We start from the raw sequence: 15095 nt of genomic DNA on the forward strand, positions 1-15095 counted from the left end.
CCAGTGCCATGGGTTTCAATGGGGTTGCGCTGAACAAAGGCCCTCGGCACATGGATGTTCCAAATCAAAGAGCTCTTATTTCAGCCATTAATTTTCAGGAGTGAAACTTCTGCTCTGTAAACCTGAAGCCGCTGAGGTTTTGTTGCTTTAAAGCATTCTGGAAAATGTGTAGGAGCAGCTGTTCTGCACAGGGACACATCTTAAACTAGGAGCCACCTCCCAAGCATCTCAAAGTCATTCGATGACCACTCAGTTTCAGTTTACATTTAAACACTGTTCCACAAAAGTTACAAATACAAAGGGTCTGAACCACCACAAACATTTTTTCATGATGACTTCACAACATACTGATAATCTTCATATGGATATAGCTCAGAGAATCAGCACTATCCCAGATTTAGACTTCCATGTTGGTTCACTTAGATTTGCACTCATAGATTACCCATGTTGTACAATGTACCAATGCCACCTTTGGATGTCCCATTAACTTCAAAGAATTTGAGACTTCATAAATTCTTATGTCTTAATTTTGGCAAATAATCCATCTTATTCAATTGGTGCTGGGGTGTCTCATAAAGGAGATGTGCCTACAGATCCAATTCACTATAGCACTAATAACCTTGAAGATGTGAACTGACCATTAGCTGTTTCACCGTGGCACTTTATATGGGACACCCAGCTGCTCTGGGATTATAAAGCTTCCACTGATAACTTCTGACACCTCCCTTTCCTTAGCAAAGTTTTTATATGTGCAAGACAAAGGGAAAACCAAATTCTGCATTATGAGCCAGAGAAACCAAGTCCTCTTTTTGCTAATGCAGGGGGAGGATAGAGGGCACTTTTCACAGTGCCTCCCTTAAAAGCATAAGGGAAATGGCTGAAAGCAACAAAGATTTAGGACTGGTTTACATGTGGACTTTTTTATTTCAGCCTATCACGCTAATGCTGCATTGGATTAAACCACTTCAACAAATGTACTTATTGTCACTATCTACCACCACGCAGGAACACACATTTCACAGGGGTTTTTGAATCGACAAGAGACTCCATCAGGACTACTTCAAGACACCAATATTTGCCTGTTGTACAAATATAGGTGGGTGACACACCTCTACAGGGCTTTCCGTTTCTGGAGGTTGCGGCAGCTAGTTGAAAGTAAAATGGAAAAATTAGTCATTCTTCAAGAATCTTTCATCCCAACAGAAATCTAGTGGTCAACGCTTAGGGGAAAGCAGCTAGCACACCACTTGACTTCATCTGAATCATCACAAATGCATTATATAGCCATAATTACTGTTTATACCCTCCCACCCACCCACCATGCTCCTAAATAGGGCTACATTCTGAAAGTTTAGCAGGTATCCTTTGAACATTGCCAGCTACTTTGCATGAACACAGAGGCACAAGCAAAAAGCTTTAGCTGCAGGTGCACACAGGCCTGCAATGCAGAAATTGCAGGCTTTTGGGTAGCCTGCTTGGAGCAAGCACTTGGGATCTGTGACTTGTATCCCCCATCCCCAGTGGGAGGAGGAGGAAGCAAGGGCTGCATGTCACAGAGCCAGCAGCCTTGCAATGTTAGTTTAAAAAATGCTTTCTTTGGATTCTCATCTATAAACATACTTTTCTTGAGATAAAAGAAATGTGGTACAGCACCAAACATGAGCAATGAAAGAAGAGGCTTCATGGTGACAGCTTTTCAAATTTAAAATGCTGATCATCGCACTGAAACAGATGAGGACAAGCAACTTTTATCTAGTAGAGCTTAGACATACAACAGAGACCTAAAACATTCAAATGAAACTGCCTACTTAATCATGGGTAAATTGATTTAACTTCTCAGGAAGAGACACTAAGAAATAAGATGACGAAGATGCAGTGATATCAGTTTAAGTCAGGCACTCATTGTCCGTGTCTGCCTGGAGGGCACATGAACTAGACAGACAAATCAAGTGCAAGCGGGGGGAGTGACCTAGGCTGCAGCCTAGGAAACTCACAGTACAGGGAAAGGAAGGCCACCAGGTCCAGAAGTCTAAATATGGAGAGACCGTTTCCCAGGAAGGAGCCAGAGCAATGAACGCTTCCCCTCTGGTGCTCTGTGGGCAGGGGCTCCTTGGCCAGGAAGAACCGTTCTCTGTTCTCCTAATGGACTTTCCCCCTGGCTAATTCACACGGCCTCTGGTACACTGCTTCCTTGCATTGTCACCACTCTTGGAAACTTCACAAGCACACAAACTCCCTTGGTCAGATTTAAGCCAGAGGACGAAAAGTTAACAGGAAGAACCTCATTTATGCAGAGGAACACACAGTTCTGCACAGCCTGCTGTATACAACCTTGCTGCTTGGAGGCTGGACACTGGAAATGCCATATCCAATCATTAGGGAGTCTGGGCACATTGCTCTGATTGCAGACACTGTCTGCACAACTTGCTTCAGAGCACAGCAAAAAATTCTTCTTCTCTTAAGTAATCAACAGCAGCAAGGAAATTGTGCATATTCCTGTGTAGGGAAAATTTGGCACCTTCCTGCCACAGAAGGGGATGCTGAAGCTGGCAGGTCAAGTGGACGACTGCCACAAGATAATGTACTGGGCTTTGGATTCCAAATGAAAGCTTCCTTATTCAAGGCTTATAGCATGACCCCTTCTTAATCAAACATACATGTACACTTTGGGACTGAAAACCAGCACAGATGAAGAATCAGCATGGAATTAGTTTGATCTTTCCAACCTAATTGGAGAAGGAAAAAGTACATATTGTAGCTAGCAAATTCTTGTGCCCTCCCAGTATAGCAGAGACAGCATGTTAGAACCAGCCTTACCAACTCATCTGCAAGCAAGAGCCACTGCCCTTGGCAATGCTTGGATGGATCATTCCAAATAAGCATGGCCTTCAGCAATCTTTTAGTAAGAATATAAACTTCAACTACTGCAATTGTTATTGAGTAAAAATGGGTTAAAAGAGCAAAGAATTACTGAGCTGTAGTTCCTGTGCTATACTTTGCACTATCCTGCATGCTGCAACAGCAAAGTATCAGCTTATGCTTTGCAAGAAGAATTGAAAAGGGTGGGAGAGTGGACTGCAGTACTAATTTTCCCAGATTTCTTGTGCCTCAGCTCTCTGCCTAGAAAATAAATTATGGGGTGGGGAGCATGCAGGTTTGTGGAATACCAAAAGCTGACCACTGTGTGTGACGGACACAGTGGCCAGCTTTTAAACTAGAACGCAGTGGGTGGCTGGAACAAGAGACCAGTACATCATCTTTACATTTTGCTAGCAGAAGCATAAGTTTCTCTCAATTTGTGCAAAACCCCCTCTTCCTTTGAAGTTTCCATTCCCACAAGGCTGGCAAATACACCACTCATCACTAGCCACAACAAGAGAAATACCATTTCTTTGACCTGTTGGTGACCATAATGCTTCTGGCATCCATTTCCCCAACACAGACTATGTTTGTTTCCCAGAATGGTCTTTACCTGCCTCAACAGTGGATGTATCCACTCAAAAACCACCAAAGCAAGTGACAGCTCAAGTGCAAACTCATTACATCTCAATTTATGAGATATGGAAGATGTTTCAGTCCTTTTGATTTATGGTTTTGAGGAAGACATGAAAGTTTTTCCATTCGCTTTCAATCTTAACAATCAAGATGAAAGTTGTCTAATCCTGTCTTCCACAGAAAATGCAAACAACTGAAAAAGTGAGAATGCTCTGAGGAAATGCAGATTTTCATCCATGTTTAAAGCCCCAGGACTGCTTTTCTCAAGATTTTAAACTTGACAGGTAAGCATCCAAAACACACTTGAAATGCATTGAAAAGGCAGGTAGAGATTCCCGTTCACACAGACAGGGTCTGCTCCAGACAGTGTCTTCAGCAACACAGGATGGAAAATATCTCGTACTGTAAAGCTACAAATGGGTGAGAAATAATCTCATCTGGAAAAAAACCCACATTTGTGTGAGCACAGGCATGAACACTTTCAAAAACCTGCTCCTTTTCTCTTCAGCCTCAAAAAACTATGGAATTTTGACAAAACAATGGACAAAACAGCCCAATTACAAACACAAACCTCCTCTGCCTTTAGGCCATTTCCTAGATTAAAGGACTGAGAAGTGACAGACCTCAGACTGCTTAATTTCTACAGGCTGATGCCATTTTCCAAACTACTACATGTCTCCTTGAGGTCTTTTACCAAACATCCCTCTAAGTCTGACAGGAAGGTGACTAACTGGTGCAAGGCAATAGTAAACTGATACCTGTCCTGGGAGGTCTTCAAGATCCACACTGAGCATTCTAAGGAAGCTTAGTCAAACTAAATTGATTTGGCTCAGCAGAGAAAAAATGGCAAGAAACAAGATGCCCTGTGCTGTGCAGGAAGTCGGGTTAAATTACCAAGTGGTCCCTTCTGGTCCTGAAATCTGTGCATTCAGGAACCAACCCAAGTCCATGCATATGGCATCTAATTATTGGGGTGCTGGGGGGAGATATTTGGCATAGAGGAGGAAGTAAAAGGGGGAAAAAAATGCAACTAGTCAGTCAGCCAAATATCACAGGCAGCTTTTGACAGCTAGGTTGTATATCCAGGTGTAAAACCTGGAGTCCAGATCTGATACATGTTATTCTGAAACCATTGCTCTCTGCTTTGGCTCTTGCTCACCTTCCCCACATTAGCTGGAGTTGCAGTGGGACTGGCTGTTTAGACAGAGCCCTTGGAAGTCCTCTTGCACTCTTTCCTCCCTTTTCTGAATTGCTCCTCCTTTCTCTTTAGAATACATTCAGTATAATTCTTACTTGAAAGGCTCACATCAAAAACACTACCTAGTCTAATTCATGACAACAGACTAGAGCACGCTACGCTGCTGGCCTTCAAAACTCTTCGGTAATACCAAGAAGCTCCACGTAGGTTACCTGCTTGCCAAGTCTCTTTTGTAAGGCCAACACTGTTACCTTGCAGAACTCAGAAAGAGCTGGGTAGCAAATTTCTAGCCTCTGCAGATACGTAGACGTTTGTCAAGCAGGCAGTTGACTTGCTATGGATGCGTTTCAGGGCAGAGGGGAATAATTTGGAACCAAGACAACTGAGCTGCTTTGGCAAATATCCCACATTATAATTTACCATTGTAACAGACCTGCATCAAAGTTGCCCAGTGGTGTACTATGCAGGATGTCACACCTGCACAAATTAAGAGGCAGCAGGAGACACGAAGCAGCACCCTGTCCTGGCATGGGTCCTCTTCCTGCCCTCACAGAAGACCTGTGCGATTTACAGGGGCAGAGGCACGTGATGGAGCAGCAACCACACTTACATCCTATGGCCTCATCCCTGCGGCACACACCCAACACCAGGGACGTGGCTAAATGTTCCCCTCCTTATCTCAGTGAATTTGCAGAGACTTTGTGCGCTGCCAGGCAATGAGGTGGGAAATTTGGCGTAAGAGCTGTCAGTGCCTGCACTGAAAGGTCACAGAGATCTGCCTACAGGAATGCCTTCTCTTATTTTCCAGAGCTTTCAGTTGAGAAAGCATGTTTTACTTGGGCTGGGACTTTCCTGGAGTCAGAGACCTGATTCTCTGATATGCCACTGACCTTAAATCAGAGTGCAATCACTTCTCCTTAAATCCTCAGTCTTGCAGGTCAGTTACAATAACTGAATATAGTAAGAACTCTCTTTACTGCACATTTTACATTAGCAGTTTTAATTAACTGGTAAGACGGTATAACTATTTCTTTGTTACAAATAACCCTAAGAAATGTTCCAGGCTCCTTTTCCAAAGAGCTCACCAATTCCAGTTTGTGCAATAAAAACAGTCCAAAGATTGCAGGATTTCTGAGGGGAAAAAAAATATAAGGCAGCCCACAAAAATTTATGAGCGCCTGCATTTCCTCTGCTTGAGACATAACAAGTGAAGCACTGTCTAAGTGCAAAATACACAAGAGAAATGACTGTGGAGTAAGCTGCCTCTACAAGGAGTATCATTTGTAAGCGCATCTCTCCAGCTTTTAAGAGGTTAATGGATTTTCCAACTCCAATCAGAAGACGCATAAATAGCATACACTTTGCATCTTACTCTGCCATTGGACTTTTAGCTTATCACTGATAAAGAGCACTGAGAAGGTTAATTCAAGTCAACCCCTTTGGACTAGGATTTTCAGTTCCCTTTTCACCTACTTGAAACCTCAAGACCAAAGTGAAGAGCTGAAAAAAAGCACCCCAAAACTACACTGAGTGCGTCTGCAGGTGTATGTTGCTGGATATCTTTTATCAGCTGCATGAAGAACTGTCATTACTGAATACAAATAGAAATAAAAACAACAACAGAAAAACTGTGGGGTTTTACTTAACTTCAAATCCTAAAAAGGAATAAATAATTACAAGGGAAGCTCCTGGTGCTTACGGCACTTTGGTTGTTTCAGTGTTTGCTGGCCCCTGCCCCAGCCCTGCGGGGGACCACAGCAGAGCACCCCTTCTTCACCCTGAGATATAAGACACGGATCCCACGGTCCAGGAGCAGTGGTCGGGGAAGCAGCAGCAGCCCCACGGGCACGGCAGCTACTGGTGCAGGGCTGGCAGCGGCGGCAAGGCCGGCGGTGACTGTAAACATCTCCACCGCATTTATTGGCACTTACCGCTGAAGGTCACACATCAGCAGCGGGCCTGAATTCCAGGAAAAAAAGCTGCTGTTATGTAAGTGCTGCCTGGCTGTTGGCAGGTGCCCAGCGGAGCCGCTCACTGCAATGTGGCTGGGAGGGGAAAAAGGGAAAAGAAAGAAGTAGGACATCTCCCAGCCACATTCCGCATCCTGAGCATGCCACCTGCAGGTCAGCGCTAACACTTCTCGCCTTTGCAGTCCATAAAGTATTAATGTGTTTCTCCAGGATGTATGCGGTTTAGTGCCCAAGACTCGCACTGCAGGTGGAAACTGGGCCACGGTGTCCCCAAACGCCTATCTGGACTGAGGAGAGCGGATGGGAATGGCGTGTCGCAAATAGAAATGCCTCAACAGGGAGGGAGCTGTGCTGCCTGAGCTGTCCTGGACCACAGGGAACCCACGGTGGAGCTCACCATCTCAACTGGAGTTGTGAGATGCCATCAAATCTGCATTTCTATCACACCTGGACTTTTCAGTAGGCTGAGGATCAAATTAAAAGCAAATTAAGCTGTTGTGTCTAACGACAGCCAGGGTTTAGTTATCACTGTTGTGTGAAGATTCACCCTTGGTGGCACTTAAGAAGAATTTATCTTGGTCCTGAACACCTTCTCGAGAGACCAGCATAGGCAACAGCTCCATCAAGACCAGGATTACAGCAGTTCCAGCCCAGTAAGGAGTCCATCAAGAGAGACTCAGCCCGAGGGCTTTCACAGACAAAATGCCTCTGCACTGCCTTGGGGGTCTATTTTATTACTTGACACACCTGCACAGAGGCAATGTTAAGACCACTCTATTTAGCAATTAAGCTTGAGTCAGACCCGTGCAGCTACCAACACCTTCCTGATGCTCCAGGAGGGCCCAAGGAGCCAGAGAAACAGAAGCCCTGACACACACCTAAATACGAGCACAGAGACCCCAAGATCAGGATAAAACCAACACAACCATGTTGCAAATAAGGTGCAAGTAAGGCATGAAACAGTTTACAGTTTCAGCTGGTTTTGGTTTTCTATCAAAACAAATCATGCTTTACATTCATCTTTCACAATACCTGTTCTTCTCCTTAACAGCATTCTTACACAACCCCTACCCCAAACGTCTGTGCACTTTTACAAGCTTACAGGAACCTGGGTGTTTTGGAAATACTGCAGGATGACTCTCACAATGTATCCTAATTTCTGTCCCCAAGAGAAAAACCTTTTACACAAATCCTGCCCCAACACTGGATGCTGCCATTCAAAAACTTTGTAAAACAGCTTAAAGATGCTACTGTTGTATTTCTGCTAGACCAGTGCGTGGTCCTCAGACTACAGTAAATAGATGTTGAAAGCAAACGTCAGACTATGGAGTCTGGTTCTCCCCAGAAAATTCCAGTTCCTTCCCTGTCCAACAGAACGGGAATTCCAGATACACCCTTCAATAGAAAGCACATGAATTAGGCCAACAGCATCAAACTGTCCTAGCCCTCCCCTTCTTTTCCACAACACTTCTCCAGAACTGCAATACTCCAGCAACCCCAGTGGCTCAGCCAGGCACGTACAGGGGTGCTGCCGCCCTTGGGCGCAGGTCACAGCGGTCACCATCTTTCTTTTTCCATGGGGGATTTCCTGCTGTGAGGTGAATTCCAGCATTATTCACCCACCTACAAAGGCACTCCCTTTCTTCCTTCACAAATACATTAAGGGGGCTGTAACACAAATGTTCCATTAAAACTTGCAGTAACAAACCCATGGACCTCCTGGCATTTTTAGTATCTATTATTATTTGGACCTCCACTCACTGAAATTAGCCTGCAGTGAGCAACTAAGATATATAAATGAGTCTATGCATACAATTACATAAATACTAGGAGATCGTGCCATAAGACAGCTACTTTAGTAGAGTTTTATCCTGAAGGAATAAAAATCATATCAGCGGATCAGAAAAATCAAGTTTAATAGAAAATAAGTTATTAATTTTACTAATAATGGAGATTTCCGTTTTCTTTGCCCTTTATAGTTTCCAGGGTTGACAGGGAAAAAAAAAGGAAACCCCAGGATTCCCTTTTGAGACTTGTCAGTGGTTTAAGCCCTGTCTGAATCCCTTTCTATAAGCAGCCAGTTCTCATTGCTGATGGTTACAAACACCTGCTCCCTTCGTGCAGCTGCTCCACTGAAGGGGAATAAAGTTCCTCCTTTGCAGCCTCAAGCCCAAATCTTTAATTGCTCTGCACGCTCCGGCTGATTTACTGCAAGCAAAGACAGCACATTACAGCCAGAGACTGAAGGGGAAAGTTTCATATTATGACTTAATTTGCAATTAAACAATTCAAGTTTCTGTCTGAAGTTTCTCCAAGATAAAATCATATATATATATATATATATGATTTTTGAGCTATTCTGGGAAGCTGTAGCACCATACAGTCTAAGTGGCCTATGCCTGATGGAAACGTTCATGAGCTACAGATAAGACTTTTCAAAACCAGAGCATGCTGCTGGTGCAAACTCCCCAGGTAAGAGATGAAAATATCTTTGTTATATTAAAAGAGAAAGAGAAAATAATGACACCAGAGATTAAAACACACCAGAATCTCTGTAGCTATGCAATGCTAGAAGTTTGGGGCAAAGCCTGGAGATGCATCTGAGGTGTCTCATACCGGCACGGTCAGAGGTGACGACAGTGCAGTACATGGACCTGTGCCATATGAAACACTGTCCTTCAGACCTACGTCAGACTTTTACTCTCTGCACGCATCCTACCTGTCAGCCAGCTCCCACGCACATTAACTGGAAGGGCATGCTTAAGAGAACATTTCCTTTCCACAGAAGGGTGCAAACCCCAGCAGCCCCTCGATGAGGATTTTCTCCTAAAGCGCTTTTTGTTGAGGCTGAAACTGGAGACTTGTGATTTTTTTTTTAGGGAAGGTAACTTATACCCTGGCAGGGCAGGCACATGCTGGGGTGAAGGTGATGCCACTCACCTGTGGCACAGCAGGAACCCAAGTGTCCCAGCCAGAAGCTAGGCTAAAGACAAAGCCAAAAAGCCACAACTCCGGTTTGTTCTTGCAGGGAATTCTTCTCCTTCCCTCCTCTAAAAGCCCTTCTCAACACAGAAGACCCTTCAATCCAGCCCTGGGGATATGCCCACTTTTTGGTCTACCTTTGTGACAAACAGTTCAGGTTCAAATCCATTTCAACAGCCAACGTCCCCAAATATTGCTGTGTTTTCAGAAGGAAACTTACTCAGTAAATTTAGCTGATCAACATCAAAATTAACAAGTTCTATAGAAAGCAATTTATGGTGTATTTCATTATCTATTCTATTGAATAAAGAGCAGTAACATTTTAAGTATTTTAAGTGGCTGAAATTTGTTCCAAAGAAAAGGTTGGCTTGGGAGAGAACGCAGGAAACAAAGCACAGAGAGGAAAATATTTCTTTTTTCCTGGTATTTCAGTAAAATAAGGTGCCAGTCAATCACTTTCTCAGTATTATACATTTATGCAAATTCAGCGCCCACACCAGGGTTTTTTTGAGCTGGATGAGGAAGTTGCAGCAGCAGAGACAGCTCAGCTCCCTCCCTCTCCCCGTGCACCGGTGCCCAAAACAGACACACTGCTTTTAAAAGTCCTTAGAAAGCTTAATATCAGTTATACTGAAAGTTCTTACTCAAATATGGCTTTTCCACCCATAAAACAACTACATAGAGCATAAACACCACCAGCTGAAGGCACGTTTTTGATGGTAGGAAGCTTTTCACACAGAAGCAGCTTCAGAAGTCAGTAATTTTCATAGGGTTACACCACACTGCTTTCACAACACATTCAAATGTTTTACGTGGCTTTATACACCAAGCCTGACTAAGGAGGAACAGGAAGGACAGCGAGATGCTTTGATGAACTGCATGACTGCCACCTTTCTCGCTAAGGCCAGCAATGCAGTTTCTGCACAAGGACCCAGCCCTCAGCAGTTCCCACAACTGCACCGTGCCCAAGGACATAAGGAATGGCTCTCACTGGTCAGCAAGTGGAGACACCTCATTCAGGGTCTTCTCCAGATGGCTTCTGGTGGGCTCCTCCAACTTCGGCATGAACACCATTAAACCTCAGTGTTTAGTTTTCCAAATAAAAAGCCTGTTCACCAATGACCTGGTAATGCTGGCTCACTGTTAAATGCTGACGTTTTAATGGTGGTTGCAGTGGTTGATTCCCTAAAGGCACTCAGGTCTGGTCCCAACACTGCATGGGATCTACTATGGCACCAGATGATTGCAGATTGCCAGGAATTATAACTGCATTTGGACTAACATTCCAAGTAATGACATATGGAATTAGTTACGGTAACTATTCCCAGCGCAGACACACAGCAGACTGAAAACTCAACTAATTTACTGACACAGGCGTACAAATCAGAAAGCTCAGTGCTGAAGAGACAACAGGACAGATCACAGAGCTACTCATAAAACAAACACCATAGAAACAACACTGTAGAAAAGAAATAAAATTAAACCTCAGCATTATCCAATTCAATGGTAATCTGCCAGAAAAGAAAGAAGGGGAAGAATTGAAAGCAAGCATTAGTAAGAGAAATTACAAATAAATTTCATGTTAGGATCTTATAAATCATTTAGCACTTTAACGCTGCACTTCAATGTTGTACTTAGCAGTTGGCGTGAATAACATTTGCAAGCACTGGGCTGTGGTGGGTTGGGGAACCAACACTGCTGGAAGTGCTGTGCCAGAGAGCTTCGGAGGCAGGATGCACCCCGGCTTTGTTCCTGTGCCAAGTAACAAACCACACGGGCTGGCTGACCGAGAGCCAAGAACTTCACCCTTGGGCATGAGAGTCATCACTGGCGTGAGCTGTGAGCACCAGTAGGAAGGAGTGAGGAGGCTGGAGTTCCAGTTTGGGAACAGAGAAGGGGTTTTAAAATACGAGTCCTGCAGAACTGAGGCTAATCATCTGGTAGGCACCCAGAAAGACGTGTATGAATGACATGTTTCAGCAAAGTAAAAAACTTGGGTCTAGCCTACACTGTCAATGTAGTTAAGTTTTCTGCCTATTAAATATACCACAGTATGCTACCCATCACTGAGCGAACCTGAGCGCGTGCCAAGACGAGGAGTCTTTAGCAATATGTAAAACTTCGAGCCTTCCCACAGGCTTCTGTACATCTGTGTTCTCACCATGGATTTTGCATGCTGCAGAGGAACCCCAGCTGTTTAATGAAGGCCTTTGCTAATGGGAGAGGACAACACTGAGCCCTCATTACACTTCCCCCCTATAAAAGGGACAAGCGCATGGGCCAGGAGGGTGTGCCGCCTTTATTGGTTGTGCTGGAAGATGAGGCGTGAGAGGAGGAGCACTACCTTTATATAAATCAGATTGTTCCAGCGAGCACCACATGGCATTACAGCAAAGTCACACGCTATGCCAAAACTTCTGTGGCGCTCTGCTGCTGAACACTGCTTTGAAGTGACTTCTGTCAATTCTGTCAGCATCTGACCTACAAGCAATGCTGTTTGCGTGATCAATATGCTGGTCACAAGAGTAAGTTTCATCAACTTTATGCGCCTAGGGGCTCCTGTGTTTAGAATGGGTGCATAAGTGTTTTCCCCTTTTTGTTACACTCCAGGGTGATTTTAGAAACAAAAGGTATTGCCTTTTACGTGGTGACTAAATACAGTTATATGAGTCACAGGGGAGAATAAATACGATTGCACTTCTCGCAGGCAGACAGTAAAAGCTGTTCTACTACTACTAGCAGTCTATCTGCAAGCAATTCGGCTGCTTTTTCATATTTGGAAATCCATTTTACAGGCAAGCATATTCTTATCTTGCATTATGTAACTGATCTTCTGTTCCAGGAACTAATGCATTTTCTGCACTTCGAAGATTTTTAGAATCTTGTGGGGTTTTCCATGGCCTGAACAGTGCAAGTTCTGTTAACTGTATCTTTACTCAAGTTGGCCAAATAAAGCCTAAGGAACTCCTGTAAATGAATTTCCATTTAGAAGAATCTGAGTGGCATGTTGCATTCCAAAAAATCCCTCAACACTCTCATTTGGCCATTGTTGGTGTATAGGGTACATATGGTACATGTCATACACCCTTTCTATTACTTATGGTGACCTTGCGGCTGTTTTTAACATCAGAATGTACACAGATGCACTAACAAAGAGTAAAACTAAATCTGTGATTACACTTAATCTTTTACATCTCCATGTTGGGCAACAGGAAGTACCAGCACACTACAGTCATTCAAGAGGATCACCTAGCCCAGCTCCCTTTTGCAGGAGCAGACTAACCTCTGCAGGCTATAACCAGTCCCCTTCTAGATCAGACTTGTACAGATGCCTCAGTATGGGACCTTGAGGAGAGGACAGGACAGAAGGTCTCCACAGGACTTCATCTTGTGCTGTTACAAGCCAGCACACAATACAGCCGCTGCAGCGGGAAAGGACTATGTGCTGAAAGTTAAGCTGAAGCCTGCAATTCCTACCCTTTCCTACCTACTCTCCTCCCCTTCCCATCCCATATACATATCCTTCTTCTCTGCAGTTATTAGGGCATTCCCTCAAGGTCACTGCATTTGTCCAAAACCCACTGCCATTGCAAAATGAATGGAAGTCCCTGGGTAGAACGGCAGGTCTAGAGCAAGGCAGCAGCAGGAGCCAGGAGGTGGGCTGGACCTCTGACAGCCAAGAGGTAGTGGCAGCACGTGGGAAGAGCATTCCCTGGCAGGGCAGGGAGCACAGCACCGGCCATCCCTACCCTTGGGGTGTTTTCCTAGGAGTCTCCCATCACGGAGGGCCCTGCTCTGTGCTCAGCAAGGCGTGCTTGGGTAACAGCCCACACGCATGCACATGCACACCCACATGTGCACAGCCTCCCCAATCCACTTGCTCTCCCTCCTTCGGGTCCCTGGAGCACCAGAGCCTGCCTCTTGCTGGACTGGCACAGAGCACTGTGCTCTGCTCCTGAGGCCTCTTCATTCCCAACTAGGCTAGCCAAAGCAGAGCTTGTGTGCGACACACCAGCTCAGCCTAGTGATGCTGTGGGTTCCCCTGCCTTCTGAGCAGCTCCCTCCCATGTGGCTGCAGCTATAGCTACAGCTATAAACAATTACTGCTATTATGAAACTGTCTGACCTCTAAAGTTTTTGCCTTTTTGTGCTGTGAATCCAGCACTGTGCAAAAACTTTAAACCTACCGCAAGCAAAAATGGGACATGAGAAACCATCTGCTCCCAGGCATGGACTCCCACTTGCAGTGAGCGTCTTTCCATGTCACTGCTTATCCCAGTCCCAACTGCCAATTGCTCATGAACATGTTCACTGAGAGGGTATATATCTCTGTATACCCACCATGTGGTATGGTAATAACCTAGGTTGCTTAGAAATGCATGAGATACCTTAGACTAGGATTTTGAGATTGACTGTAGGAATGTCTAGATACACAAACATATGGTCATATACAGAGCCTTCTGATGCAAATAGAGGATAGGTCTGTACCTACAGAAAAATGTTCTTCTCAACAAGATAAAGAAGTTGGATGTAGGAAAGGGAAAGAAAAAACCCCACAGACAGTTTCCAACTATAATTCACAACAAGATGATGACTTGTATGTATATAAATTAAACTACAAAATATCTTCTCGGTGAGAGGTTATGTGACCTGATCAAGAGTGAAATAGACCCACAAAGCAGATAAAGAGGTTATATCCTTCATAAAAAGGTAAAACTAGGTATTTTTACAATACCAGCAATTGCAGGAATTAAGACTTAAACTTGCAAATCTAAAGTAGAAAAGCAGCAGAAACAATTTCAAATGTAACTTGAAAGGTAAGCTTATTAGTTGACTAAAAAGGCTTTGTTCCTGATCCAGTACAGAACTGTTGACACATACAAAACACAGCTTGAAAGAGCAAGAAATTTATTTTCCTTTACTGAATAAAGATAGCATTTAACACAGAATGATGAACTGTAAATTACTTTACCTTTTCTCCATAGCCTCTATCTTTGGTCATCATTTCCCTGAGCGTCTGTAATACTTTAATACATAGTTTCTCCTCATTCTCCTCTAGCAGCTGTTTAGTATGCTTTATTAACCTGAAAAAAACCCACAATCAATCACAGCTTTAGTACTAATATTCTAAAAATGGGATAAGATATACATGGCTATCTTACTTAATTGGTTTAAGCTACAAACAAGTTTTATTATCATACCATTACACAACCATCTTGGGAACATTCTCTCAAGGGCAACCTGCTACCACAAACTTAGGTGAAGCTTGAAGGAAACTGCAGTCACCTGGGCAGGAAGGCAGCCAGATAAAACCCGCTGACCACAAGCAGAAAGGAACCAGGGGAAGGGACAGTGGGAGCGAGGGCCTGGTCCACATCCTACTTTGTTAAAAACCATACTGAGAGTTCTGGATGGTGCAATCCATCCTACCCAGCATGTGTTCCTTACTC

At 44.1% G+C, this 15095-nt stretch overlaps 1 protein-coding gene across 2 annotated transcripts in view; it reads right to left on the reverse strand.

Annotated features, from left to right (window-relative positions):
- Nucleotides 1–15095, reverse strand: part of ITPR1 (inositol 1,4,5-trisphosphate receptor type 1) — a 170900-nt gene that overhangs the window by 67323 nt on the left and 88482 nt on the right. For both annotated transcript variants that reach the window (XM_061455692.1, XM_061455691.1), the window contains 3 exons: nucleotides 14618–14729; nucleotides 11130–11156; nucleotides 1110–1145 (listed from right to left, as the gene is read on the reverse strand). In XM_061455692.1, coding sequence (XP_061311676.1) covers nucleotides 1110–1145; nucleotides 11130–11156; nucleotides 14618–14729 — 175 coding nt within the window. The remainder of the gene's footprint in view (nucleotides 1–1109; nucleotides 1146–11129; nucleotides 11157–14617; nucleotides 14730–15095) is intronic.

The sequence above is a fragment of the Pezoporus flaviventris genome, unplaced genomic scaffold, assembly GCF_033815535.1.
Source record: "Pezoporus flaviventris isolate CSIRO_AGI_PZ_B2104156 unplaced genomic scaffold, CSIRO_AGI_Pfla_v1 ptg000021l, whole genome shotgun sequence".
In the NCBI taxonomy this organism is placed as follows: Eukaryota; Metazoa; Chordata; class Aves; order Psittaciformes; family Psittacidae; genus Pezoporus; species Pezoporus flaviventris.